General features: G+C 33.4%; 5 protein-coding genes and 1 non-coding gene across 6 annotated transcripts; 5 read left to right on the forward strand and 1 right to left on the reverse strand.

Annotated features, from left to right (window-relative positions):
- Positions 1-3,550: 3,550 nt before the first annotated feature.
- On the forward strand, positions 3,551-4,042 carry LOC123911254 (ATP-dependent DNA helicase PIF1-like). The gene has a single exon (XM_045962631.1). The coding sequence runs from the start codon at positions 3,566-3,568 to the stop codon at positions 4,040-4,042; it is 477 nt and encodes a 158-aa protein (XP_045818587.1). The 5' UTR covers positions 3,551-3,565.
- Positions 4,043-5,080: 1,038 nt separating this feature from the next.
- LOC123910060 (homeobox-leucine zipper protein ATHB-7-like) lies at positions 5,081-6,853 on the forward strand. Its single transcript, XM_045961091.1, has 2 exons — positions 5,081-5,612; positions 5,857-6,853. Exons 1-2 carry the CDS (start codon positions 5,217-5,219, stop codon positions 6,202-6,204), a joined length of 744 nt encoding a protein of 247 aa, XP_045817047.1. The 5' UTR covers positions 5,081-5,216; the 3' UTR covers positions 6,205-6,853.
- Positions 6,854-8,746: 1,893 nt separating this feature from the next.
- TRNAL-UAG lies at positions 8,747-8,826 on the forward strand. The gene has a single exon. It is a non-coding gene; the product is annotated as a tRNA-Leu (tRNA).
- A 42-nt stretch (positions 8,827-8,868) lies between these two features.
- On the forward strand, positions 8,869-13,705 carry LOC123909840 (pyridoxal reductase, chloroplastic). Its single transcript, XM_045960764.1, has 9 exons — positions 8,869-9,033; positions 9,104-9,332; positions 9,947-10,040; positions 10,167-10,290; positions 10,749-10,850; positions 11,269-11,420; positions 11,536-11,629; positions 13,078-13,259; positions 13,361-13,705. Exons 1-9 carry the CDS (start codon positions 8,929-8,931, stop codon positions 13,362-13,364), a joined length of 1,086 nt encoding a protein of 361 aa, XP_045816720.1. The 5' UTR covers positions 8,869-8,928; the 3' UTR covers positions 13,365-13,705.
- Positions 13,706-14,483: 778 nt separating this feature from the next.
- LOC123910295 (ubiquitin-60S ribosomal protein L40) lies at positions 14,484-16,964 on the reverse strand. Its single transcript, XM_045961393.1, has 5 exons — positions 16,779-16,964; positions 16,608-16,694; positions 16,313-16,415; positions 14,758-14,824; positions 14,484-14,652 (listed from the first exon to the last, which is right to left on the reverse strand). Exons 1-5 carry the CDS (start codon positions 16,879-16,881, stop codon positions 14,626-14,628), a joined length of 387 nt encoding a protein of 128 aa, XP_045817349.1. The 5' UTR covers positions 16,882-16,964; the 3' UTR covers positions 14,484-14,625.
- A 4,699-nt stretch (positions 16,965-21,663) lies between these two features.
- LOC123908686 (6-phosphogluconolactonase 3, chloroplastic-like) lies at positions 21,664-27,372 on the forward strand. Its single transcript, XM_045959400.1, has 3 exons — positions 21,664-22,038; positions 22,185-22,320; positions 26,671-27,372. Exons 1-3 carry the CDS (start codon positions 21,710-21,712, stop codon positions 27,133-27,135), a joined length of 930 nt encoding a protein of 309 aa, XP_045815356.1. The 5' UTR covers positions 21,664-21,709; the 3' UTR covers positions 27,136-27,372.
- Positions 27,373-27,919: the final 547 nt, after the last annotated feature.

Consider the following 27,919-nt stretch of genomic DNA (forward strand, 5'->3'; position numbering starts at 1 on the left):
AGCTTCATTCTTGTGTTTCTGGTTGTGGAGCGGCTGAGTCGGCTCAGCATTTGTTCATCTCCTGCAACACTTTCGGTTTCATTTGGGTTCTTGCAAGTTCTTGGATTGTCTCTTCTTTGGTGCATGCTCAGACCCTGCCACATCACTTCGTTCAGTTTACTACTTCAGCAGGCGGTTTTCGAGCACGACGTTCCTTCATGCAACTCATATGGCTAGCTTATGTATGGGTTGTGTGGACAGAAAGAAATCACAGACTATCCAGAGGCTCGGCGACTTCTTTACTTCACATGTTGGACAAGGTCAAGACTTTTTCATATAGGTGGTTGAAAGCGATGAGTAGTACTTTAGCTTTAAATTGTCATAGCTGGTGGTATAGTCCTATGCTTTGTTTGGGCCTTATATAGTTTTCTTTTCTGGTTTTTCTACTTTCTCTTGTAACCTACTCCCTCCGTCCCTTAATATAAGTCCCCTTTACTACAATTTTTCATGCTTAAAAAAGAAAAGTTGGTAGTATAATAAATGTGTACTTTTTGGATATTACAATTACTATACTGTCCTTTCTAAAAAGATGTATTCGTAGTTAACTTTACGTATTTCGATTCAAAGTATGGTTATGTTTGGAAAAGTAATAATAAATGTGTCTAGAGAATTGAAAAGGGGTTTATATTTAGGGACAAATTTTTTCTTTGAAAGGGTGCTTATAATTAGGGACGGAGGGAGTATTATAGTCATTTTGCCTTGTTCAAAAAAAAACCTATTCACCAAAAAAAAAAAAACTAATTGAATTATCTTAATAAAATAAAGGCGAAATTTATTTAGAGGTCTTTTAAATTTCAAATTTATAACGGTGATGACAGTCAATTATATGTTGTTTTTAGTAGTAATTTAGGTAGTTTTAATAGCAGTTGAAGCCCAAAAGCAAGCAAATACCTGGAAAAGTGAAGTTACTTGGCCCAGAAGCAAGAAAAATGGAAAAAGCATAAAAAAAGGGGCAAAAATGTAATAAAGCAGCGCAGCCATCGTACCCACGATAATCCTGGCTTGGCGCGATGAGAAGGCGGTTAAATTGAAGAAAATCTGCAACAAATCTATTTCATCTTACCACGATGGCTTGTCATCGTGGCACGATGATGACTTGAAAAGCACGCAGAAAATCCTGAAGAAATCTTCCATCGTACCACGATATGATCCATCGTGGCCACGATGAGGCGTAAATACATGCCATCGTGGCCACGATGGGTGTGATGGACGCACAGAAAAAGCCCAAACCCAGCTGAAAAACTATAAATAGTGTCTTCCTCCTTCACTATTATTCATTCCAAAACATCTCAAGAAATTCCAAAATATTCAAGGGTTAGGAGAAGTGGAGAACTCTAATGAGGAGGCAAGGGATCCAAGGAACTCAAAGGTCAACAAAGTTCTTTTCTTTCTGTTTTTGTAATTTATTTTTCCTAGGTTAGCTGGAGTCGAGGAACTCCCTTACAAATGCTTGGTTTTGTATTTTGTACAATTTGGGTATAAATTCAATTGCTTTCTGATTGCGAACTCTTTTATTGTCCGATTTTATATTTATTTTAATATTGATCACATTAGAATAAAATCTAAGGACCTGGTGGATATCGCATAGGAAACGAAGCTAGTAATCCCAAACGAAGGACGGTATGCTAGGGCCAAGATGAGACCATTATATTCAGTATCTAAGGTCTTAGTATAGGATTAGAACGCACGATAATTTCTACCTGACAGAGTTATACCTAGTTAGAGGCACACGTGACGGCTTATGACACATGGAGCTACTAAGGTAATGATACCAACGTTTTTAACAAAAAAGTGGAACCTGGGGCGATGAAACTTAAATAGAGTAAGGGTAACCACTAACTAGGCTCTGTACAGTTTGTAATAGAAATAGGTAATGATATTGCTTCTAACCTATTTTCAACAGTCTAATTCCTGATAAAGGGAAAGAAGGGAATAACCACCAAACAGGAGTAAGGGATGGATCCGACCACACTTAACCACCCCGTGTGGGGACACACAATATTTACCTTTTCATTTAATTTCAGTCTTTATTTTCCTGTCATTTACTATTACCCGCAAAGATACATTTCAAACAAACAAAGCGAAGACAACTATCTACATTCCTAAGCGAAACTAGTAACTTTGACACAATCCCTATGGAGAATGATAAACTTATCACTTTATTACTTGGTAGCGATTCTGTGCACTTGCAGAACCACCGTCAAATGGTTAGATTTTTTACTTTTTTATATAATAATTATGTCATTTAAGTGTTTTAGATAACAAATATGTCATCTAAGTTTCTAGATTGTTGCATCGTTATCATTCCAATTATCCTACGTTACAAAAATTTGTTGCATCGTTACCCTTTCAATTATCTTATTGTACGGTGGACACTAACGTTGACTTCCACCATGGTGGATATTTTGATGGGAAAAAAAGATATGTTGGAGGAAATCAATTGAAAGTGTAATAATACAACAAGTTAAAAACCTAAGGAGTCCAAATATCTCTTATATTATAAGCTTGTATACGCAAGCAAATCATAAACCTAATTTGTTTTCCCTCCAATCTTATCTTGCAATTTTTATTAAAAAATAATACAATTTTGTCTTGACTAAGAATCGAACCTACAACCCTTCAATGCAAGACAATATTTTCAACCACTATGACAAGTATACCAATTGTGATAAAAATTATGTGCAATAATTGATAAGCACAATCGATTTTCATATGAAAGATTTCATACAACAATTAAACACCATCAAATTACATTGCACGGTTTAAACAATTAAAATCCGATAATTAGAAATCTAGCAAATCATCAAATCATACATTTTCTTAGTGTTTTATTTTTCGAAATAAAATTACATTTTTTTATCTTAATTCAATATTTTTTACTAATTAACTAAACATGTTAACTATTTTCTTAGTGTTTTTTTTTACGGAAAGAAAAAAATCATTGGACTTAAAAGTTACTTTTTTTTTAACTAAACATGCTAAGAAAAATATACTTTTTTTATGTCTTTCTGAACTTAAAAGTTTGTTCATGTTGAAGAGTATGGTTGATCGTATTACTGCAAATATATATCAATTTGATATTTATGCAAATAGTAGTTGACTCCAGGTATATATCAACGTGACTATATTATTAATTACGAAAAAATCACTGATTCACATTTGTTTCTTTTGCTAATAATGTATCCTAACATTTCCGGATCAAAGAATATTGTTTTCTAAATGGGTTTTGGGTGTTGGCGATGGAGAAATTGAAGATGACAACGACGATGATTTAGAACTTGACATTCCATCAGATTTATTGATTCTAAATTCAGGTGATCCTCTTGCTTCTATCGTTGAAAGAACATATCCCCAACTTTTACAAAACATGAACGATATAACGTGTTTCCAAAATAGAGCTATATTAGCTCCAAAAAATTCAATAGTCGACACAATAGATGATTATATTTTGGATTTAATTCCTGGTGAAGAAAAAACATATTTGAGTTATGATACCCCACTCGCACATAATGTAGATGGTCAAACAATGGATGATGTTCATACTCCCGAATTTTTTAACACGATTTCTACGTCGGGACTCCAAAATCACAAGTTGAGACTTAAAGTTGGAGTTCATGTTATGCTATTAAGGAATTTGAATAAAAAATTAGGATTATGCAATGGAACAAGACTTATTATTACAAGATTGGGAAAACGTGCTCTTGAAGGAAAAATTATTTCAGGAAGTAATATTGGTGATCAGGTTTTCATACCTACATTTTCCCTGACATCATCTGACGTAAGAATTCCTTTTAAATTTCAACGGAGACAATTTCCTTTAATGATTTCTTTTGCGATGACTATTAATAAGAGCCAGGGACAATCTTTAAAGCATGTTGGGATATATCTTCCGTCGTCAGTGTTTTCACATGGTCAGCTGTATGTTGCGATTTCAAGAGTTACTTCTAGAGGAGGATTAAAAATATTGATCATCGCAAAGATACGACTAAGACTTCGAATGTGATCTATAAGGAAGTCTTCCGTAATATATCTTCCTTTGTATGAATATTTAGCCAAAATTATTGTTGAACTATCGTTTAATGTTACTCAAAAATTTTCATATACCTTATATTATTGCAATTAGCATATCGTAATTTATAATTACATATCTTACAGCTAATTAGACTCGTGCACCGCACGGGTCGATATTCTAGTTTAATTGAAAGCCTAGCCTATTGTATATAATTTTATGAAATTATTAAGGAGTCCAAATATTTTGTGTCAAACTATATTGATATTTTATTATATCATAAGACTTTTTATTTTATACTATTACTTAAAACTCGAAAACAGTATATGTCTTTTTCTTTTTTTTTTTGTTCTGAAAACAGTATATATGTCTTTACTCGTTTATATTGTCAAAAGAAAATAAAGTATACTCGTTTATATATAGATAATTTAAATGATTACTTCACACAAGCAAAGTAATGTTACGATTATTTATAGCAACAAATGCATCTGGTCAAGAATTCTAATCCACTATACAACAATTAGGTCTAATGATATACCAAAAATGTGAAATTAGAAAGATTTTTCAACAATCTATTATAATGTTATAAAGTAATCAAAAACAAAAATTACTAATAATTAAATGAAAGCAACAGAGACGTGTGGCTTGAACGTGACAACTCATGACAAGTAAAGAGTTCCTTCTACAAATGAAATATATTGAGCCATTAAATAGCTTACAACAAGTATATTAAATTATACAAGGATAATTTTTATTAAAAAGAATAATTAATTATATGAGATTGTGCGGGTTTTTTCTAACTTAATTAAGGTTCTCGTTTTATTTCTGGTTTTGGTATGTAGCGGTGTTAAAAAAATTAGGTAGAGTTTATCACCTATTTGAGTCCTACAAGACTCTAGAGATTAGTCTCTGTTATTGCGCGCAAAAAATATTCAGTTTACTAAAAAAACAAAAAAAAAGATAATTTCTTCCTAAAAAAAAGATGGTAAACACCACACGTTTTCTAATACTATGATCCTTCTATTACAAGTTCTAATAACGTAAGAGAAATAACCTTGACATATATACTTTCTTTTCTAGCTATATATATTCCCCTTCACCAAATTTTAATCTTTTTTTATAATAAACAAACCCAAAAAATATATCTCAACCTTATTAGCCATATCATATGATGGAGGAAGAAGAGAATATTCATGAAGGATATAAAGGAAAAAATGTTGAAATTAGTAGCATGAGTTGTTTAGAGTTAGAGACATCATCATCTCAAAATTCAAGGAAGAAAAACAAGAAGGTAGAAAATAAGAGAAGGTTTAGTGATGAACAAATAAGATCACTAGAATGTATATTTGAGTCAGAATCAAAGTTGGAACCAAGGAAGAAGATTCAACTTGCAAGAGATCTTGGTTTGCAACCTAGACAAGTTGCTATATGGTTTCAAAATAGAAGAGCTAGATGGAAATCAAAAAGGATTGAACAAGATTATAGAAAACTCAAAGATGAATATGATAATTTAGCTTCTAAGTTTCAGTCTCTTAAAGAAGAGAAAGAGTCTTTGCAATCAGAGGTAAGTTAGTTATTTTTGTTGTAATTGTAACACGTGTTTCGATAAACAGCTTAATTTAAGCACTTATTTAGCTGAACTGAGTTGTTCGTGAACTATTCAGAGTTTCAGACTCGGCTCATTAAATATTCGGTCAAGTTCGTTTGTTTAATTGAATAAACAAACTCGGGCTTAATATTAAGTTCGATTAATTAAATGATTCGACATTAACTTAACCGTGTGATTTTTTGTTTTTGTTTTCAAATAGGTTCAGAAGCTTAGTTATATGGTGGAAACATCTCATGATTGTGGTGGAAGGGAAGCTAAGGAACATAGCACAGAAGATGGTGGTTCAGGAAATGGATACAGCAATTGCAGGGTTGAAACAAAGCAAAGGTTTTCAAATGAGGGTTTAGAGGATAGAATGGTAATTTACCAAGATGATCAAAATGAAAGGAGCACTACAAGGATAGAAGACAGAGGAAATCAAGTTTTGAGAATTGATGATGATGCAGAAATTCCATTGACAACACTTGAAAAATGGTACAATGTTGATCCAACTAGTATATTGGACCAATCATGTAACAATTCTCAATGGTTGGATTTTTGGACTTGACAATTGCACCATAATGTTCTATGTTGCATGTTTGGTTGTTCCTAGAACAAGGAACAAAGAAAAGAATGGTTCAAATTTCAAAACATGCAAGCTCAAGCAGAATGTCCAAGCTCAAAAAATGAAGTTTTGTAGGCTTGATTTGATAGGTAGAGAATTATGATAGCCTCACTCAATTTTCATTTGCTTAGAGATTTGGAAGAAGAAATAATGTGAAAAGTTCTCTCTTTTGTGCAATGCATATGCTTGCATGCCTTTTACGTGTATGTTTGGTATCACGGTAAGTATGTCAAAATCACGTCGATCCACCGTGGTTTTTCCGAAGCTACAGAGTGTAGCTTGTGAAAAATCAAGGTGGATTGCCGTAATTCTGACATACCCACCGTGATACCAAACATAGGCTATATCCATTAGCATTTGTTAGTGTGAGTGTGTGTTTTTCTATTTCTAGTTTTCAAGGGGTTTAATTCTAAAACCTCTTTTCTATTATTCTTATATTTGCTTCTTTTATCACTTTAGCTACCATTTGTTAACTTGTATTATCATTGTAACATATGACTTGAACACACACATAACATAGGTGTAAAATAAATATTGTAAGTAATGATCCATTAATAAATGCAGCTGATAAATAATCAACTTTGTATTTCAATTTTGTCCTATAATAAATTACTATATGATGCAGCAATGCTAAAACTCTTACGGAGAGTTGCCTCCTATTTATGACCCACAAATTTCGGGGAATTAGTCTCTACGGAATATTTGGCTTACGCCAAAAAAAAAGGTTGTAGATCATGCAACATTCACAAGCTATAAACACCACTTAAGCATATGATAACTTCTCTAACAAGCCTGTGGTTTTGGAGTTTTGTATATGCATTAATATGGGTTTCAACATCTCAAGTAATGATGCAATGGAATATCCCAATTGTGTTTTCTTTTGATTCCACTAATCGTCTAATCCACTCTACCTCACCATCCATATCCATTTGCTTATCTTCATATAAAAAGTGATTATCATAAATACACATACACATTAAGAAGTGAACAGAGTGAGTTGGAGATTTCCAATTCGGTCCAACTAAATTTAAAATTAATACATGATATGATAGTATGATACGTTGTATTCTACCAGCAAACATATTAAATCAAACTTATTTGGATGCTCAACAGCTTGAAAGGAACGATACCTTACCATCATTATTTATTAAAATTATGTTTATGTTTTATTTTATTTTATTAGAAAAGCCTTTATTATTTCAGTTGAGTCATAATCTATGAAGCCCTGGTACGTGACACGATACTGGTACGATACGACACCGATACGGCGATACGGGAAAATTTTCAAAATTTCTGATACGATACGTCCGGGATACATTATTTAAAAATTAAATCTAAAATTAAATATATAAACGCACAATATATAAACATAACTAAAATTGATAATGATAAAAAATTAACATTCATATTACTTAAAATAAGAAAACAATTGACAATTACATATATTAACTTAAGTACCCAAAAGGGGGGTGGGATGGGTAGCTTAACTGGTTAAGCTAGTTGAGCTAAGGGTTAAGGAGTTTGAGGTCTAGAGTTCAAGTCATGACAAGGAGAAAAACTAATAAAGACATAGTTGGTAACATCATACTCTAACATTCAATACTTAAGAGAAAATACGAATTGTATCGGTCTCCTCTCCTACGTTTCCATCATCAAAGAACATTAATTGCCCGATACTTTTTCGATCGATACGCGTATCAGAGAAGTATCCGACAAGTATCGATTATATTATTTTATTTTAAAAATAATATTAATTTCCGATACTTCTTCGATACGATACTTCTCCAATGCGTGTATCAAATGAGTATCAGTATCGAGTACGTATCGAACACGATACTTTGCCATTTTTAGAATATCGGGGCTTCAGATGTCATATTCTTAGAAACTCAAGTCCCACTTAGGATAAATATAAGACTTAAAATAAGTTTATACACAGTCACATAATTTACCTTACAAATTATAAGATGTGTTATGTTATGTTCACTTTAAAAGTTATGGTATCAAAGCTTATGATCATTGTAGATCCATTAAGAGTTATTCAAATTTTGTGGAATGTGGTTAAATTTGCTCATAAACAAGTAAAAGTGGTTGTTCACACTTTAGCTATTTCACATTGAAAAATGATGTTTTGACAGCAAAATTTTGTATAAGGGTATAAAATAAAAAGTAAGAGAGATAGAAATAAAGATATAAGTTGTCAAATATGTTATCATTTTTTTTTTATGTTCAAATAACATATTTTTGACATTTTACTATTTTGTATTACTCCTTAATTTTTTTATGAAATGTAATGATTTTGTTAAAAAAAAAAATTAACTTATTCTTAACCAAAAACAAAATGTTGATTGTGACAGACTTCTTTTCATATGTACGAAAAAAATATGTGTGTTTCTTCCTACAATTATTATTATTATTAAATATTATTTCACATAAATAATTGGAAATACATTATATTTATATTATTTCACATGAATCATTCATCAAAGACAGTTTGGCCGAGTGGTCTAAGGCGCCAGATTTAGGCTCTGGTCCGAAAGGGCGTGGGTTCAAATCCCACAGCTGTCAAAAGTGTTTTTTTTTTCTTTCTTTTTTTCAATAGTTAGTTACTTTACGACCACACAATGAATTAACTACCAAAACTGATTTTGGATTACGTTGTTAGCAACAATGGCACTCTCAGCTTGCTTCAACGTTGTTGCTTCTTCAAACATCAACATTTCCTTACCATCTTTTCCTTTCAAATTCCCTTCCCTATGGCCAACCAATCAAAAGGTACACTCTATTTTCCTTTCAAATTCTCAATTCAATGATATGCATATGTAATGTTTGATGTTTGTTGTAGCTGAAGATGGGTCCTTTGAGTGTATCTCCTATGGGTTTTGGAACATGGGCATGGGGAAATCAACTTCTTTGGGGGTATCAAGAATCAATGGATGATGACCTTCAACAAATTTTCAATATGGCTGTTGATAATGGTGTTAATCTTTTTGACACTGCTGATTCTTATGGTACTGGAAGGTTTAATGGTCAGAGTGAGAAACTTCTTGGGAAGTTTATTCGAGATTTTCGAGGTTCATTTGTCTCACACTTTTCCTTTCTCACTTTCATTTAATTGGGTATAAATTGAATTTTTCTGCTAGAGCATAGATGACATGTATATGCCTTTTCCTTGATGGGATTCGAACTCGGCACCTTGAGTTTACAAGGCTAAGCTTTTACCATTGAGATATACTACATCTGTATTTTTGCTTATATATTGTCACGGAGGGAGTAGCACTTCAAGTGTAGGGAAAGTTAGGTTTTTCTAATAGCTCTTTCATACATGTCAATGTCTTAGACCCTGTTTGGATAAATAGCTTAATTAAGCGAACATAGTATAAATGTTTGTTGTATCATTGCTTATGTATAGGATATTTCTATGTCGGAAGATAAAATGAAGATTAACTACTTTTATAGAAGGTATAAGTTGTTTTCGTAAGCTATCCGGAGAGATTATGGAAATAAGCTCAAAAGTCAAAATAGCTTACATGGATATCATAAACTGTTTCCATAGCTCTTCAAACAATCTCACAAGTACTTATGCTGATAGATAAGTTCGAATAAGTAAATTCAAAAACATAAAACACATTGTGCTGAATTCTTTGATTTCCTCTTGTTTTCACCAAATTGTGTGTTTACTTCTCAGAGAAAAAGGGGAGCTCGCGTGAAATTGTGATTGCTACAAAGTTTGCTGCTTATCCATGGCGTCTCACACCAGGGCAGTTTGTCAATGCTTGCAGGTAGACTTTTTCTGTTGATATGTTCCTATTCTGCCTGAATAATCAAGTTCTTCCTGAACTGCCTATGCAATCTTACATTAGAAATATTTTCTTATGCTATTGAACTTGAATTAAATAAATTTTCAGGGCATCACTAGATAGGATGCAGATTGAGCAAATTGGGATAGGACAACTACATTGGTCAACTGCAAATTATGCTCCTTTCCAAGAATTAGCTCTTTGGGATGGTTTAGTGGCAATGTATGACAAGGTCACAATAATTCATGTTTAATAGTATGATCACATAAGGACTTAAAGCTTTGTTTGCGAGTTGAAATTTAGAGAGTTTTGGAGAGGAGGGATTTGGAGAGCCAAGTCTATATTTTGGTATAGTGTCTTTAATTTGAAAAGGAAAAGTAAGCCCGCCCCTCCATTCTCGCAAACAAAGCCTAAGTGAACCATTCTTCAAAGACTTGACCTGTAGGTTACTTGTATGTTGTATATTTTGTTCATGCTTGAAATACCATAATTGAAGTTTACAATGCAATGTGTGGTGTGGATAAAGATATTTAGGGTGATATAGATGATTTATTTATTTGCATTTTTCATATTTTCTCATATCATAAGAGCAGAAATAACGAGTTCAACGGTTCTTACTAGAAGAAAAACATTACTTTTGATCTCTTCAATGATCAAAATTTATGTCTTCATATTTATACTGCCATTTAGGGTTTAGTTCAAGCTGTTGGAGTAAGTAATTACGGACCAAAGCAGCTTTTGAAGATACATGATTACTTGAAAGAGCGAGGAGTTCCCTTATGCTCAGCCCAGGTATACTGTTATGCATAATTGTAATGTTTTAACATTCAAATTTTGCTTAGTCAAACAAAAATAAAAACATTCAAATTTTGCTTTTGGAGAAATGCCGCTTAATCTCAGTGGTGACTAATAAGCATGCTCTAATTGTCAAACTATACACGAATATCCTTGGGAGACTACAACAGAAGAAAGGAAAATGTTAAGGCAGGAGAAAGGAACTGATAACAAAACTAGTGACTCTAATATTAATATAGCATCATGTATCTTTGAGTTTGTTAATAAGATATCGGTTACATGAACATGAATTGCTGGAATAACTCGAAGCAGTACTGATTACTTCAAATTATTCTGTCAGCATGCTACAATCATTCAGTTGTCATGGTCTTCTGGTATACTTTAATAAATCGTTTTAATAATTACAACACTTCAGGTTCAATTTTCTTTGCTAAGCATAGGGGAAGATCAACTAGAGATCAAGAGTATATGTGATTCTCTGGGTATTCGGCTGATAGCTTATAGTCCTCTAGGACTTGGAATGCTTACCGGGAAATACTCACCGTCCAAACTTCCAACTGGGCCAAGGTGTGTTGACATTTTCGCAAAGATTTTATAACGCTGTTTAGTGGCTAACATTATAGCTTATAATGCATTATTAGCTTTTTTTCACCGTACCTTTGTTAATAATTGCAAATCACAGGGGATTGCTATTTAAGCAAATACTTCCAGGACTGGATCCTTTATTGAGTTCACTTAGAGACATTGCAAATAAAAGGCGCAAAACCATGTCACAGGTAATCTTAAATATCCTTCATTCAGTTCATTTTAATATGTAGGACTAAACAGTCACACTTAAACTCCAACAGTATCAAGACTGAATAGGATCAATGAATAGATAGCGCTATATATAAATGTTCTATCCATTTTTGTAGATTTTATTTTCCGCACATTTATTTGACTACAACACTCCAACTACCAAAATCTGTAGTTTTCACATTAATCAAGCCTGTCAATTAGAGTGCTTCGACCATCTTTCTTCGGTCTCGTGTACTAATATTCTCATTGATGTCTCCTGACTGTCAATTAGTTTGTGGTTTAAGACTGTCCAAAGTCTGAAGGTGTACTATGTAGTATAATATCTTGCACGAGTGGTTCAAGACTTGAGGTGTTTTTTTATCAGTTGGAATTAAACTCGGTAATCCAAGATTTACAACATACTCACACACTGTGCACCAACCACTTGCGCTAAATCTCGGTGGTAATTTAAGCCATTGAATATATTGGCTGCTTCTTTTATATGCTTCATTTAGTCCATTTATATCTGATGTGCAACCAACCACTCACATTTAAATTCCAACAGTACCATTATTGAATGAGATCAATGAATAGATAGTACTATAAATGTTCTCTCAATTTTGTAGACTTTATTTTCCTCACATTTATTTGACTAGAGCACTCTAACTACCAAAAAACTATAGCTTTCACATTAATCATGTGCATGCTTAGAGTTCCATCCACTTTTGCAAAGCTAGGCTCTTGCAGGCTTGACCCCTCTTCTAGACAATATTACTTCCTCCAATCTCATATATAAGCAAATTTTCATTTTTTAGGTTCATTCAATTATTAATGTATTTGGTCTACTATATAATTTAGCTACATCACTTTTTCAATGAATCTAAAAGTTTATTTTTACTTATATATGAGACCGGAAGGAGTACTTTATCCAATTTTGCGGTCATATTCAGGCTATAAGCATCTTTCAACGGTCTCTTGATCCAATCTTTCTTGTATAACTACTCATTGTCCTCGTTCCGAGCACCAAATGACAATACTCAAACTCTCAGCAGAAAAGTAAAAGATCATTCAGTTAAAGGATTATCTGATATCATACATCGTTGATATCTGGTGTCACAAAGTAACTGCTTTATCTTATCGACTTATCCTCACCATCATCAGAACTACTCCTACTTCATTATCAGAATCAACCACCAAAGAAGACTAACATTTAATGTTGATTCATTCACGTTCTTAATGCCGTGTTTGTCTACACAACATGCTTTTTTTGACAAAACACAACATGCTTTTTAAAAGGTTCTAAACTTCACTTTGAAGAATTACCAGCCAACCCACATAATTGTCCTTGTCCTATGTGCATTACAAATGATAATGTTGATTGCTTAATCTGACCAACCTTGCCCTGTCAAATAAATTCGTTGTCTAATGCATCACATTGTCATGTCAGGTTGCAATAAATTGGTGCATATGCAAAGGTACAATTCCAATTCCAGGAGTCAAGTCAATAACACAAGCAGAGGAAAATTTGGGTGCGCTAGGTTGGCGCCTCTCCTCAGACGAGTTACTTCAGTTGGAGTATGCAGCACAACAATCACCTCGGAGGATGATTCAAAACATTTTCCAAACCAGGTATACATGTTATCCAGTTTGACAATTATAGGCCAGATATTACAAGGTTAATGAAATTTGTAAGTAATAGTGTTTCGTGTGACTTTTCTTTTCATATACAGATAATATGAATAACAAGCCTCAGCAGCACAAGTTGCAGAATGAGAATAACAAGGCATGGCCACATATGGTTGTACAATTTCATTTGTACTCGTCCAGAAGAGATACGAATACGATACAGCAAACGAACAGCTCGTAAAGCAATCATCGTTCATGTGCATGCAAACAGAATCACTCCTAAAGCAATCGCCATTCTTAAAGTATAGCATGTGCGTGAAAACTGACTGAAATCTGTAATTTCATGCGCAAAATCGTGATCAACATACTATTTTGACAATCATATAGTCTCGTCGTTACACTTTGTTGTAAAATATTAAAAAAAAAAAAAAAACATAGATATTTTAATTCAAGAATTTTTTGCTTGTACATCATGGCTAAAAAAATCTACTGAGAGAAAACAGTACCACCTAAAAATTGGAAAATGAAGGAATCCATTTGTTTTCCTAAGTTGGTGCACCAGAAATTTAAGGTCGTGCAAGTTAACTAAGTGAATGAATATATGTAGTAACATCATGAAAGATGCAGTGAGCCAGTGACCAACTGAAGATGTAAACATCCTAAATAAAAATACGGACAGCCAGATTAGTTTGCCTTCCAATAAAATAAGCAAACCCCAAATTCAAAAACATCTAAAAACATACTGATCTCATATTTTATTATAGATTTTAAATAAAAAAAAAAACTTGTTTGTATTTTAAAAAACGATGTTTATAAGAACTTAATAAAAAATAATCAAAATTGAAAACATATTTGTACATAATCTAAACCGTGAGTCACTTGTATGCACCCTAGAGTTGACCTTGTTATTATAAGTTAAAAGGATAATAATTTTTTTTTTTTTGAAGACAAAAGGATAATAATTTTGACATTCAGTAAATTAGATATTCTTAAAAAAAATCTTGGTTGAATTTGTTTCAACAAAAAGATGATATAGTGTAAAAATCATCTTTTAAAAAAAAAAAACTAAAACAACCAGGCCCAATATTTGCATACCAACTCAAATAACAATAGTACTAGAGCCCTTTCAACCACTAGATGAGCAAGAAAATCATAGACAAAATTAATATTTTTTAGCAACAAAATCAAGTCATGACATATAATAGTAACATAATTGATATCAACTTGTCTCAAACCCAACACAAAATCATAGACAAAAACTGCCAGTTCAACTTCCAACGGGTTTCATATAATACTAAGAAACTAATAATCAAAACACATTCCAGTAATCCATTGACAACAAAAAATTCCTTCCTGCAATCAGAACAGTTTACTTGATCTTCTTCTTTGGCCTCAACTGCAATACAAAAACATAATCCATGATGACCATGTAATAATTACAGCATGCGAAATCCATGCTACTAAGACAAGTACAAAAGACAACATAGTTAAAATACTGTACCTGGTTGCTGTGTCCACACTTCTTTTTCCTGCAGTTAACAGCACGAGGGTGTAGACGTGCATAGCACCTGCAGAGCAAAATGATTTGTAAGCACAACGGTTATGAGTTGACATTATTGTACTGTCAATGTAGATTTCTCTTGCTTCCAATAACACATGGCAATTATACTTTACGCAATCTTTGACATTGAACAGAATAATACAGTGTAACTATGTAGACCTAAAGTAAGATGGAGATTTTCGCAAACGAGAATCTATGGTGTAAAAATCATTAGGTTTTGAATTTCACGCATTGGCAAAGAAAATTAAAGGCAATACACTTTACTGAATTGAATTCTTAAGTCTTAAAATCTCAGTCCAACCAAGTTTTATACAATAATAGATTTGTCAATGAAATCATCTCTCTCGTTACAGCAGTTCTAAACAGTTGAGCAATTGTTTGAAGGTTGATGGGGTTCATAAATTTGGTGCTTTGACCAGATTCTTGCTCAATCTAAATCTATGACCAGCAACTGTTATCACCTAGAGGAGAGAAGAACATAAAAGTGCACTTCTTACTAAAGAAAACCATCATATTCAATGAAGTTTTGCATATTCCCTAACACGGTCAGTCCCTCAATTGGACTATTTGACATCTAATTTTCACATAAATTAATTATTTAAACATAACACCAATGGATCCGTAGTTACTTAGAACCCACAAAAGCAAGAGTTTCACAGCACAATATTGTTCTTTTTGTAAGTTAAGTATTTAAGCATAACATTCAAATTGGAGGTAGACGAAATATATATTAAAACCTGAGGTTGGAAAACCTAGTCCCCAAGATCAGTAACCTTTTGTAAAACATTCAGATTAGTTTGCTTTCCTTAAAAGCATGTCTCCTATACATTTGTCTATAAAGCACACTAAAAACATGTCAAAGGCACCAAGGTTTGTGCCCCACTAAAATGTAGAACTTGAACCTCAACCAGAAAGTGGTGGTTCAGACTACCAGTACATTAAGTGCTTCTCATTTGTCACATTAGAATGTACTACATGCATCACCTTTAATACACCGATCATGATCTATCCATAACATGACATCTACATGCATAGTAAGTATTTGGATCTACATGCAAGAATTTTATGGCACTAGATTGTTTTTTTATAAGTTTAAGCATGTAAGCATAACATTAATAAATATATGGTTAAAAGCTGAGGTTGCAAACATAGTCCTAAAGACCTGTAGCCTTTTTTAAAAACATTCAGATTATTTTGGATCCGGTAGAGCTTCTTTTTCCTACAGTTGTGCACTAAAAGCAACAACATGCATTGCCTACATCACATCGGTTTTGATAACTAATGTGATGTAGGAAATGCATGTAAGTGGCTTTTAATGCATAGAAAAATCCGCAAGTTGCTCTACAAAATAAATTGCTATGAATAATTATAAGGGATGCAAAATAATTCTAAGGCTGTCTGTTATAAGATCTTTTTATGAAATTAACAAAATTGCAAATACTAACACTTCACTGTCCAATACCAATAACATAGAAGCCAAATTATGTAAACTTACTTGCGGCAAATTGTCTTATCCTGGTTGTATTTCCTGGCCAATGCCATCAAAGACGGCTCAATAATACCACCGCGAAGCCTCAAAACAAGATGCAAGGTTGACTCTATAAAATTCAAAACAGATCTTATAAGAATCACACTATACTATCTAATCATTTTTTCATTAACAAACTAATCAGCTATTACCACAATTTCTAATACAAATTCTCCAAAACATTAAATTCGGAAATTAACCTAATTCCACATAAAAAAAAGTTACAACAACTAATCCGAATCCGAATATGAACATTTCAAACCTTTCTGGATGTTATAGTCAGCAAGAGTGCGACCATCTTCCAACTGTTTTCCGGCGAAGATCAACCTCTGCTGGTCCGGAGGAATTCCTGGAAAACGAAACAACGAAATGAGTTAAACAATAACGAACAATAAAAAAAAAAATGGATCTGATTATTGAAGTTAAAGTGAACCTTCTTTGTCCTGAATCTTTGCTTTGACATTATCGATAGTGTCACTTGACTCGACCTCAAGGGTGATGGTCTTGCCGGTTAGGGTTTTCACGAAGATCTGCATCTTCTTCTGATCTCTTTTCCCAAGCTGCTGTCAAAATTTCTGCCGTCTTTCGAATACACGTATATATACGAGGTCATCACATATTAGGGTTTTTCAGGCTTTGTGTTTTTCTTAGCCCATTCCTTAATTTTTTATTTTTTATTTATTTCTTTTATGAAAATGGTTCTTTATTAGAAGAAATTATTTTTTTTAATCACAAATAATAGCTCGAAATTGCTAGTATAGGACGTCATTTAGTGTGTGAATTTTAAATGGCTTTACGATTTTGTCTATCAACCAAAATAAAATAAAATAAATAAACTTTGATTTTGTTTTCACTAAGAAAATAAAATTTTAATTGTATACTCCCTCCAGTTTTTATATATAAAACAGAGTTTATTTTTTTGATTCATTAAGAATCTAGTGTATATATAATTCATGATATGGTCTGAATACATTAGATTCTTAATGAATCTAAAAAATAAATTTTTTCTGATATAAGATCGGAGGGAGTATGATGCATATTTTAGTTCCTTAATTATTTTTACATTCAATTTCTTATCGCTGTATATAAAAAATATTTGTAATTGTGCGGGTTAGTCTTTGCATTACGCACAACATATACTTTTTTTTTAAATATTGATTTTTTTATTTTCATACAACATATGTCTTATATTCTAAACTTATTTCCATAAACTTAAATCTAATCATTTTTCCTCTTTTTTTATTGCAGTTTTATATAACAAAAAATAAAAATTGTCTACGGTGGGAATCGAACCCGCGTCATTTGTTTACAATAAAGTTTTCCAACCACCAGAGCATGTGTTTCAATTGTGATTAAAGTTAAAAATCCTAATAATTAAGCAAACTTACACTACATGTCATTTATCTTATTTTTTCGTAACACTTTGGTCCTTTATTTTTTTTATAACACTTTAGTCCTTTATCTTATTTTTTCGTAACACTTTGGTCCTTTATTTTTTTTATAACACTTTGGTCCTTTATCTTTTTTTTAACACTATGGTCCTTTATTATTTTTTATTTGTAACATTTAAGTCCTTTATTTTTTATAAATAAATAAGATAGGGACCAAAGTGTTAAAAAAAAAGACTAAAGTGTTACAAATAAAAAAGATAAAGGACCAAAGTCTTACAAATAAAAGACAAAGGACTAAAATGTTACAAAAAAAAAAGATAAAGACCAAAGTGATACAAAAAAAATTAGATAAAGGATCTGCAGTGTAATTTTGTCATCCTAATATGTTAACCTAATATTATATGCATTTAAATTAAAAATATAATAAATTTGTCTACGGTGGGAATCAAACCGGCATTCTTTCCTTACAATAATTTTTTTTTAAATACCTTTTAATATTACAATTTTTTTGTTACATATTAGGCTACTTATCACGGTCGAATTTCTAGTAGTAGGAAATCTTCGTTTTGAGGGATTTTGTGAAGCTATTTTGCACTTTATTCTTTTTCTTAGTCGTCAAGAGAATAAATCAAACTCAACTCAAGTGCCACTCTTATCCAATTTAAAATAAATAAATTTCACAACTCCTACATTTGTTTTTTGATGCTCACGAAGAAAAATCTCAAGGGAGGGCTGAATCATCCAATATTGTTGGTGTTGCTTCAACTACTGTCGTTCAGGTTATGTATACACACATAAGACTAATTCAAAAATATTTGATCTTGTTGAGTTGTTCGAAATATTAAGTCTTAAAAATGGAGATGGTTCGTAAGTTTTAAGAATGAAGATTATTCATAAATGATGACGCACACATCAAAGAAACTACAACGATGGTAAGACGAAACCTTTTGAGAGACGAAACTCTTATTTCTTCAATTTGTTTCACCTATTGACATTTGCTGATTGTTGGTTCTTGGTATAATGGTTTCTCATGTTGGTATAATGGTCCTTATCAATGCATAATTGTACTTGGATATAAAATGGAGTCTAGAATGCTCCTTTCATCATATTCATAGTATCCCTCTGGCTTATATAATAAAAAAGAACCATCGACAGATTTTCTTGTAATGACTACGCAGTTACAGATCCATGGCTCTTGGCATAGATTCTTCACTTTATGATAGAAGAACATATCGATGATTCTTATCAGCAAAGCATATCAAACCTGCATGTAGATTTGCATGCCAATAACCAACAGGTTAGTTTTTTACACATCCAGTTAGGCCTCAACTAAAAAATGAAATTGCACAGGTAAATCACAATAGAAACGCTCTATCATCCTTCACAGTATATGACCAATTTGCTAAGTTTCTTAAAATTGAAGTCATAAAAATGTTTCTTCACTAATCCAGTATCAATTAAACGGAATATGTGAACCTTGAATCAACCCCAGTGAATGCAGCACAATTTTTTTTTCGGACCAGCATACTATTGGCTATAAGTCATCTGTTTAAATCCACCAATGACATCATCATATAGAAACAGTTACCACTCAGTCTCAGCACACATCGAAACCCAACAAAACCTTGAACAAAAGATGTTTATTACCATATAAGTAATCTGGCTGATAGTTTCTACTTTCTAACATTGATCTCAGCAAAGGGCTTGAAGTTGAATTTGCAACACGGAATGTTGGGAAAATCTTTGACAGTGACTTTTGTCCTCGGATTGAAAATGACCTTAAAAGCATGACGACATGCCTTGAAAGTAAAACCATTTACCTTCACCTTGAAATTCCTCATGACACATGTGCCACCTCTTTCAAGTTAAGCTTTCAATGCTCAAGCAAGTCATTAGGCACAACAACTTGTATCTGATCAGAAGCTGAAAAGTAATTTTAAAAGCATGGTTACAATGTTCCAGATGCTCTTTTTTGCTTTTGCTAAAAAGAGGCCAAAGATCAACAACATTAATGGACCTAGTCAACTTCCATAGCTCTTTCAAGTCAGTGACAATCTTTAATGGAATCAATCGACCTAGTCATTCTGAGCAACAAACAAGCTATTGTGCAAGGAGGGTTAGTTAAGAGAAATTAAATAAATGTTTTCACATGGGAACTAAACTAAATATTTGAGAGGTAAACAAACAAGCTGGCGTAAGCCAGATTTTTAACACTCATTTGATAACAATACAATCATAAGGCTTTGCATTTGCAAATCATGATTGGTGATTATGTCATTCCTTCAAAGTGAAGGTAGAAAATGGTTGTGATTTGTGATTTGTGATTAGGGTTTGCATTGATTGAGATTGGGAGATAATAGAGAATCACAAATCTCTGTTAGAAATACAATCTTTGAAAACCCAAATTAAAATTCACTGGTTTTTCAATACCAAATAAGGTTATGGGTAAACCATGAAACCAGTTAAAATCAGCATCCCTAGTATTAAGCTATGAAACCTGTACACACCGAGATAACTAAGTTGGATCGTGTTAAAAAAAAATAAAAAGAGCAAATTATTATACAGAGTGGCATATATATTTCAAGCAGAATATAACAAAACTAAAAAAAAAAAAAGATAAATAAATGTAAAACAGGAGCACATTCATTAAAGAAAACACAATCATTTTGTAAATCGCAAAGGCCTAAACCTTAAAATTAAATCGATAACGCGAGATCATATAACCATAGGTTATATACCAACTAGTGAAAACAACTAGATTGTCCAGATGAAAGAAAGTTTTTCTTGTAATACCAACCTCCTCAATTATTTGGGTGCTCAAATCAACATAGGCGACTTCATGATCTTTTTTTTGAATGAACATATATCCCATTTTCCCAAATCCAATTGGGGGCCATCGGATGGAAGGTAAGGGGCCATAAATATTTAGTTTGATCCATAACTCAGTCACACCGAGTTCATCAAGAATAGACATGTGAAAAACAATATCATGGTGATAATTTGAGATTAAAGTCATTGATCCATTTAACACCGTCAAGTGGTGAAGAGGAATGTATGGAGAAAAATGTTCTACCCCGATGGGTGTTGTAAGGAACACCTCATCACTCAAGTTAAATGACAACAGAGACAAAGCACCGTCTTGATCTTTATTGTTGATATATCCTGAAAGCAACCAATGACACGCTCCATCCAAATAAATTTTGAGACCATTAAATGCCCGAGTAATAAAAGCATGATCCTGATGATAAAGATCTTTCTCCATGTCGATCATTCTCCAAGAATTACTTTTTAAACTATATATCTCAAAAAAACCTGCCGGATAGCTAGATGAATCTTCAAATGATATAAACTGAATGATCTTAAAGTCATCTCTAAGTTGGTCATAACCAAACCCGTGAAAAACAGTTTCCAGAAAGCCGTTATCAGGGTATTCAGGAACGACTATGAATTCCTCAGTAAGAAGATTCCACGGTACATATTGGAGCCTCTGAATAGGTAGAAATTGTTGCCCAAGACAAAAAATGTCGTTAACACTTGTGGAGCCGATAACAGAAGTACCATGGCGACACGACAGTTGTTGAAGTGGAGATGGCAAATTTAATTTGAGTCTGTTCTCGAGCAAATGGAATTTAGAGTGGTAATGAAGATCAGCACGATGATTTGTGAGAATAAATGCATGATAATCATCATGAGAACCGTGACGAGATATGAAAATTTTGGTGTATATGATCATGAAACCAGTGTTTTTAAATAAAATGGACCATAATTTACGTGCGAATCCAAAGCGCTTCAATGACTTTATGGACAGTTTTGAAAGAATAGAGAAAGCAACTTCATCGGAAATATAGTTTATACTAACATTTAATTTAACGTTCTCAATTTGTCTTTTAGCCGTTGGATTAATCCAGCCATTGAGAATAACAGATCCCGTAGTTCCAAATCAAACACTACTCACTCTCTCTTTGACATTGGCATGGCCTATTACACTTACACCCACTCTGCGTTACATCTGCGAATCCCATCATCGCTTTCCCTTTCAAACCCAAACATTCATCTACCATCCACTCGAATCTCTTTTCAACCCCTCAGATTCAAAGGACTCAACGCCAAACCAAACAACAGATTCATTTGCAAGGCGGTGAAATCTTCAATGGCTGCTTCTTCACAAGTAGAAATCTTCGAGAAAGAGGAACTTGCTGTTTCTCTCGCTAAATACACCGCCGATCTCTCCAATAAATTCACTCACCAAAGAGGTGCTTTCACTGTTTGCTTGTCTGGTGGCTCTTTGATCAACTATCTCCGGTTAGTTTCATCATCTTTCCCTTTTCATTAATTAATTATTATTATTATTATTATTATTATTATTATATTTAATCAATTAATTGAAATGAATTAAATGAATATTATTATTGATGATTAAATTGTGATTTGTGTTGTTATGAATTTAGGAAACTGTTGGAGCCTCCTCATGTGGATTCTATTGAATGGGCTAAATGGCATGTGTTTTGGGTGGATGAGAGAGTTGTACCTAAAGATCATCAAGATAGTAACTATAAGCTTGCTTTTGATGGTTTTCTATCCAAGGTATGTTAATGTTAAGTATTCTGAGATTTATTTTTGGATCGTTATGTGTTACGTCACAAATTAATTTTGCGAAAAAAGTAGAAAGTTAGTAGTAAAAATCTATGAAACACTAATAGAGATAGGAATATCTGAAGTTGACATAGAGACATAGATACCAATAATAATTTGAGAAAACATAAGTGATTGAGTGTAACTACATGGATCGGTGTGGGAAACTGACACCTATCGGGCATTAGCCACGCATTCAATATGAAGTGTCGATACTGCCTAGGTAAAAATGGTTTGTATGTGAGGAGGATCCATGACAAACATTGCCAAGTATACCGAGTCATTAAAGTAATAAAAAGGAAGTTTGCTTCTTGTTCTCGCTAGAATGAAAGCTACTGATCACTTTTTTATATTTGAAAAAGACCGAGTAAATATTAAGAGAGACATAAGATATGCCAAAAAAAACAGGGTAAATTCAGTATATCCCCACTGCCAATATAAATACAATTCAGACTCCATACCACATAAAAATGTATTACCCTCCTGAACCTGCTAAAGCTCCCAGTTCAAAGAAAAACAACACAGAGCAACAAATTGCTAATTGCACAACACGATGCCAAAACTAACAGGTCATCATCTAAATGAGAACCACACCTCTTACTCACCACACACACAAAATAAGAGTTGCCCACCCAAAACTTCCAAAACAGAAAGCAAACAGCACCAGTCTATAATCCAATTGTTAGGAACCCAAGAATTGGATTCCAAAAAAATATCAATATTGATAAGAAAAAGATAAAGATACACCAGAGAAGATACTCTCCTTACACTGGTTTGAAACCAGTCAAAACATTGTTTTTCATAAGCTCCTTTCTAAGGGAATGGAAGTCTATATTTATCGAATTACTATACACAAGAATAGGGAAAAAGATCAATAACAACTGATCTAAAACAGAAAACAAACTGACAAACAACTAAGAAACAAACCCAACTAACTAAGATAACTAACTAACTTCTTTAATTTCCCTTCATTCTATATCCTAACACCACTCTACCCAAATTAACTTGGAACTTGAATGAAACACAGTCAAAATAGGATTACACAACCAGCCATCTCAGGATTTCAGCCCATGTCACAGTCGAGCATCGGACATTCAAAGAGAACGATATGAATCAAAACCTTCTAAGCAAAGCCATAGAGACACAAATTTTGAGATTCAACCGAGACGCGAGCAAAACTGCAGAAAACAATCCACTGCTAAATTGTGCCTCACAGCTGGATCAACAATTCACAAAAATACACCCCGAAAGATCACCCAGCAGGCACCTACCACTCAAACCTGATTTGCAACAAGGCTATGCCACCACTGCCAAGCCTTCACCTGACAGCTTCCAGGCACGCAATCGGAGCTGACAACCACTAAGAAATGGGATAACTGAAACCTCTGGAAAGCTACTGATCACTAATTCACTAAATTAAGAGACGGTGAATGATATTAAATCCGGGTTGTTTATTGAAGGAGTTTTTATTGAATTAAATCGAAAAGTAAATTTAATTACACTATAATTAAAAACAGAAAGAAAAAAAAAATGCAACGTAATAGTTTTGTTTATTCTTTTTAAAGATTTCACAAAAAAATTGTATCCTTGGTATGAACCCTAGCTGAATGCTGATCAAATCTCTAGATTCAGATTTGATGGTTGAGTCCTCTAAATCTTTCCTTTGCTAAGTGGATACTTACTGGCAGATTTGCTTTCATTGTTTACTTCTTACTAAGCTTCTTTCATGCTTTTCCTGCCCCAAAACAAGAGATAATTGGCCTTCGGTACTTCTTTCAGTCCCACATTTAACCATCAATTCCTTACTTAATTGATTCTTTTTTAGCAAATGAAGTCACCAATTCTTTAGTTATAATCAAATGAAGTCACAAATTCTTTAGTTATTTTTGTCTTGATAAGGAAAAGGAATGATCAAAACAACAGGAATTCAGCAAAACCAAATCAAATTACCAATTACTATATTTGTAGATATCGTATAATCAATATAAGTGAACCTCTTAGATCCAACTTATCGTCAATTTCTCCAACTCAACTATAAATCCATAATCAATTCATAGCTAGCTACACTAAAGAACCATTAAGCAAGAAGGAACACTTCTCAAATTTTAAGGGAAAAAGATAGATTAACAAATGAAGCATTAATTACATAGTACAAAGTGAACTGCAACACTCTACCAAGGGATTTAATTGGAACTGAAAATCATAGCAAAGATATGAAAAGAGAAAATGACGAAGAAGTGAGGAAGTCCATTGATGAAGAGTCGGTAGGTTGATCCTTCAAGCTTCCCCAATCAAGCCCAGAAGGTGTACTTCAGGTGCCCCACATATGCTAAGTGTACTTTCTTATCCTTTCTTTCTTCTATTTATAATCACAAGTACTATTAGTGAAATTTAAAAATTGATCGTACTCAAGCGCTGGGCACTGCAAAGCAAATATCATTTTGTCCAGACAATGATCACAAATTGGCTTCCTAATACTTAAGCACTGGGCATACATAAAGGAATCTAAAGTCAACACCTTCTTTTTCTTTACTTCTGTGAATGCTGAAGCACCAGCAATCAAATTTGCACCTTGCTTCTTTCATCAATTATATCACCTATTAAACAAAAATATGAAGTGAATACTTTGTACTGCGAACCTTAAATTTCATTAAAAATACATAAAACCAACACTGGAGTATTTGTTAGGAAGAATCAAGAAAAGAGACCTTAATTTAGCCCACAAAATGCTGTCTTTCTTTGAAATTATCACTTAGAACCTCATACTGGTATTGGAAAGAAATGTCTATTATATCGGCATGTTCTTATTCAAGCGACCCACAAGGTGTTGGAGCAGTGCTAAGTCCTTCATAGGACGAAGGTCTGAGGCTTTGAGCCATGAGCCCATGACAGACTCCACTTGTGGGGTGTGGCATAACTATTACTCTTATGCAGAGAGATCAATATCAATCTAGAAGGGTGTTAGAATGTTATTGCAAACCAAAAAAAGAACATCTATTAAATTTAATGGTGAAGTGAATGGACAAGTACACACATTTCAGGGAGAGGCTATTATGTGTAGATGATCAGGTGAATGAATCCCCTTGTTGGATAAGATGGTATTATATTGACAAGGGATTCAGCTCCTCTAAAGTGAACAATTCACTTTAGAGTGTAAGGTGAGAAATAGCAACCATTAATTGACAAGTCAAAGGTATATATTGTACGTATACCGTAACAAATCATGAGTTTGTTAAAATAACAACCTTTGATTTTCTCACTTTTCACTTTACTCACTTTAGAGAATCCAAATCCATTGACAAGTGTAGAGTATATTGCTCATTCCTATACAATGAGGCCATTGGGGAAATGAATTGCTGTCACCATGTCTGTATCAAGTTACTATATTTCCAATTAAGTGTCTTGTTTGAAATATTGTTTGTTTGATATTATTTGTCATTATGAAATATCAATGAAACATTATGTTTTTCCACTGATATCCTTATTTATTGTATATCAACCAACATAACTGCTTTATTGATAAGGGCATTTTAATCAATAAAATTCATTATATCATGAAAACCAATATATTCAATGAATTTTTTAAGAAGTGTACATAACCTTAAACGACACTTAATATGAGGTAGATGGAACATATTTTATTTATGTAATAGTCTTGTTTTAAATGACTGCATAACCTAGAGTATGCATGCTGTCTCCCTCTATGATGTTAATAGTGGCGCTATAGCGTGGCGTCAGACCACCTCTCCGCTATGCTATAAGGCCGCTTTCCGCTATTTGCAGGATAATAGGGTTTTTATAGCGGTGGCGTAGCGGATTGGTAGCGCTATTTGGCTACTTTTGTAAATAAATCATAAAGTGAGGGGTATTTTGGACTTTTCTGCACATCATAAAGTAACCCTCACATCACATCAGCTGATTACTTTTATGCTTTATTTTAATGGGATGTCATTTTGAGTACTCCTAGAACTTCATGGAATGTTATTAGTCTTTATTTAGAACCTATTTTGATGGTAATTGACAATATTTAGTATAATTATTAAGTAAGAAAGTCCTTTTAATTTTGTGTATTTATCTATTTTTTAGTATTTATGTATGTTGTTGGAATTTATGTTTAATTTGTACATTGCCGCTATACCGCTATAGCGCTACCCGCTATATCGCTATAGCATTTTTGAGGGTCGGCGCTACGCGCCGCTATCTGATATTAACAACATAGGTCTCCCTACATACTCTTCCATTAGAATACTTTTCGGTCACTCTAATAACCTATTGGTACTCACAACATGATTTTCTTGGCAGGTGCCCATTCCACCCGGCAACGTTTATGCAATCAATGACACCCTTTCAGCTGAGGGAGCAGCTGATGATTACGAGACACGTGTCAAACACTTGGTCAATAGCAATGTGATAGCTTCATCATCAACCAGTGGATTTCCAAAATTTGATCTCATGTTGCTTGGCATGGGCCCTGATGGGCATGTAGCTTCTTTGTTCCCAGGGCACCCTCTTGTGCAGGAGAATAAAAAATGGGTTGCTTCGATTACCGACTCGCCAAAACCACCACCAGAAAGAATAACATTTACCTTTCCCGTTATCAATTCATCTGCGTACATTGCACTTTTTGTGACTGGTACCGGTAAAGCAGATGCAGTTCACTCCGCACTACGCGGATCCGGAACTGCTGATAAGCTTCCTGCTGCCTTGGTTTCACCTGAAGGGGAGTTGAAATGGTTCTTAGACAAAGGTGCAGCATCAAAGCTGTAGATCCTAAAGCTGAGCCAGTTAATCTATGTGTTGTGCTGTTGTATTTATTTTTGCAATAATGAGTCTGTGTAATAGAAGAAACTTAACTGTTACTGAATCTCCATAATAACTCATTGATAGTTTAAAGTGGAGAGAGGTCTTTGTAGCAATAAGAGGATAAAGTGAAGAGAGTACAATGTGCGGTTCTTCTTTTGGTTCAAAATTTATAAAGGTTTACCCTCATAAATTTCCCATTAATGTGAAGTAACACATCCCTCCCATCAGCTTCGGTTTTCATTTCAATCGTGATGCTTCCAGCCGAAAGCCGAGTTGAGTTCATATTACTCAGCTGATCATATTTGTATGCTAAAGGACATAATAACTGAATAAGTAGTCGACTTGAAGTGTGTTCAGCTTAGTGGAATGAATGTCATTGTTCCACCCTTGTTTGAACAATTATCCTTGAGTGCTAATTTAGGAACATTTTGTTTCAATTGAGGAAGAGAAAGGAGGATTTAATGTTGAGGGAGGAAATCCAACACACATCCTTAGTTAAATTCTGTCATGCCTCCTCTACTAACCAAAATATGAGATTCTTTTTCCATCCCCAAATGACACTAATTTTCTAAAGTATATTTTCAGACTATGTTTTTGTTTGGAACTACATTTTTTTTTTTGACAAAGTTTGGAAGTACATTTTTAAGGGGAGGAAAAACAATATTCTTTTTTAGTATATTTTCAAAGTGACTTTAGGGGTGAGAAAATTAGCACCCTAAAATATTCCACTACTTGCAGCACCTCCTTT

The sequence above is a fragment of the Trifolium pratense genome, linkage group LG2 (assembly GCF_020283565.1).
Source record: "Trifolium pratense cultivar HEN17-A07 linkage group LG2, ARS_RC_1.1, whole genome shotgun sequence".
NCBI classification, from domain to species: domain Eukaryota; kingdom Viridiplantae; phylum Streptophyta; class Magnoliopsida; order Fabales; family Fabaceae; genus Trifolium; species Trifolium pratense.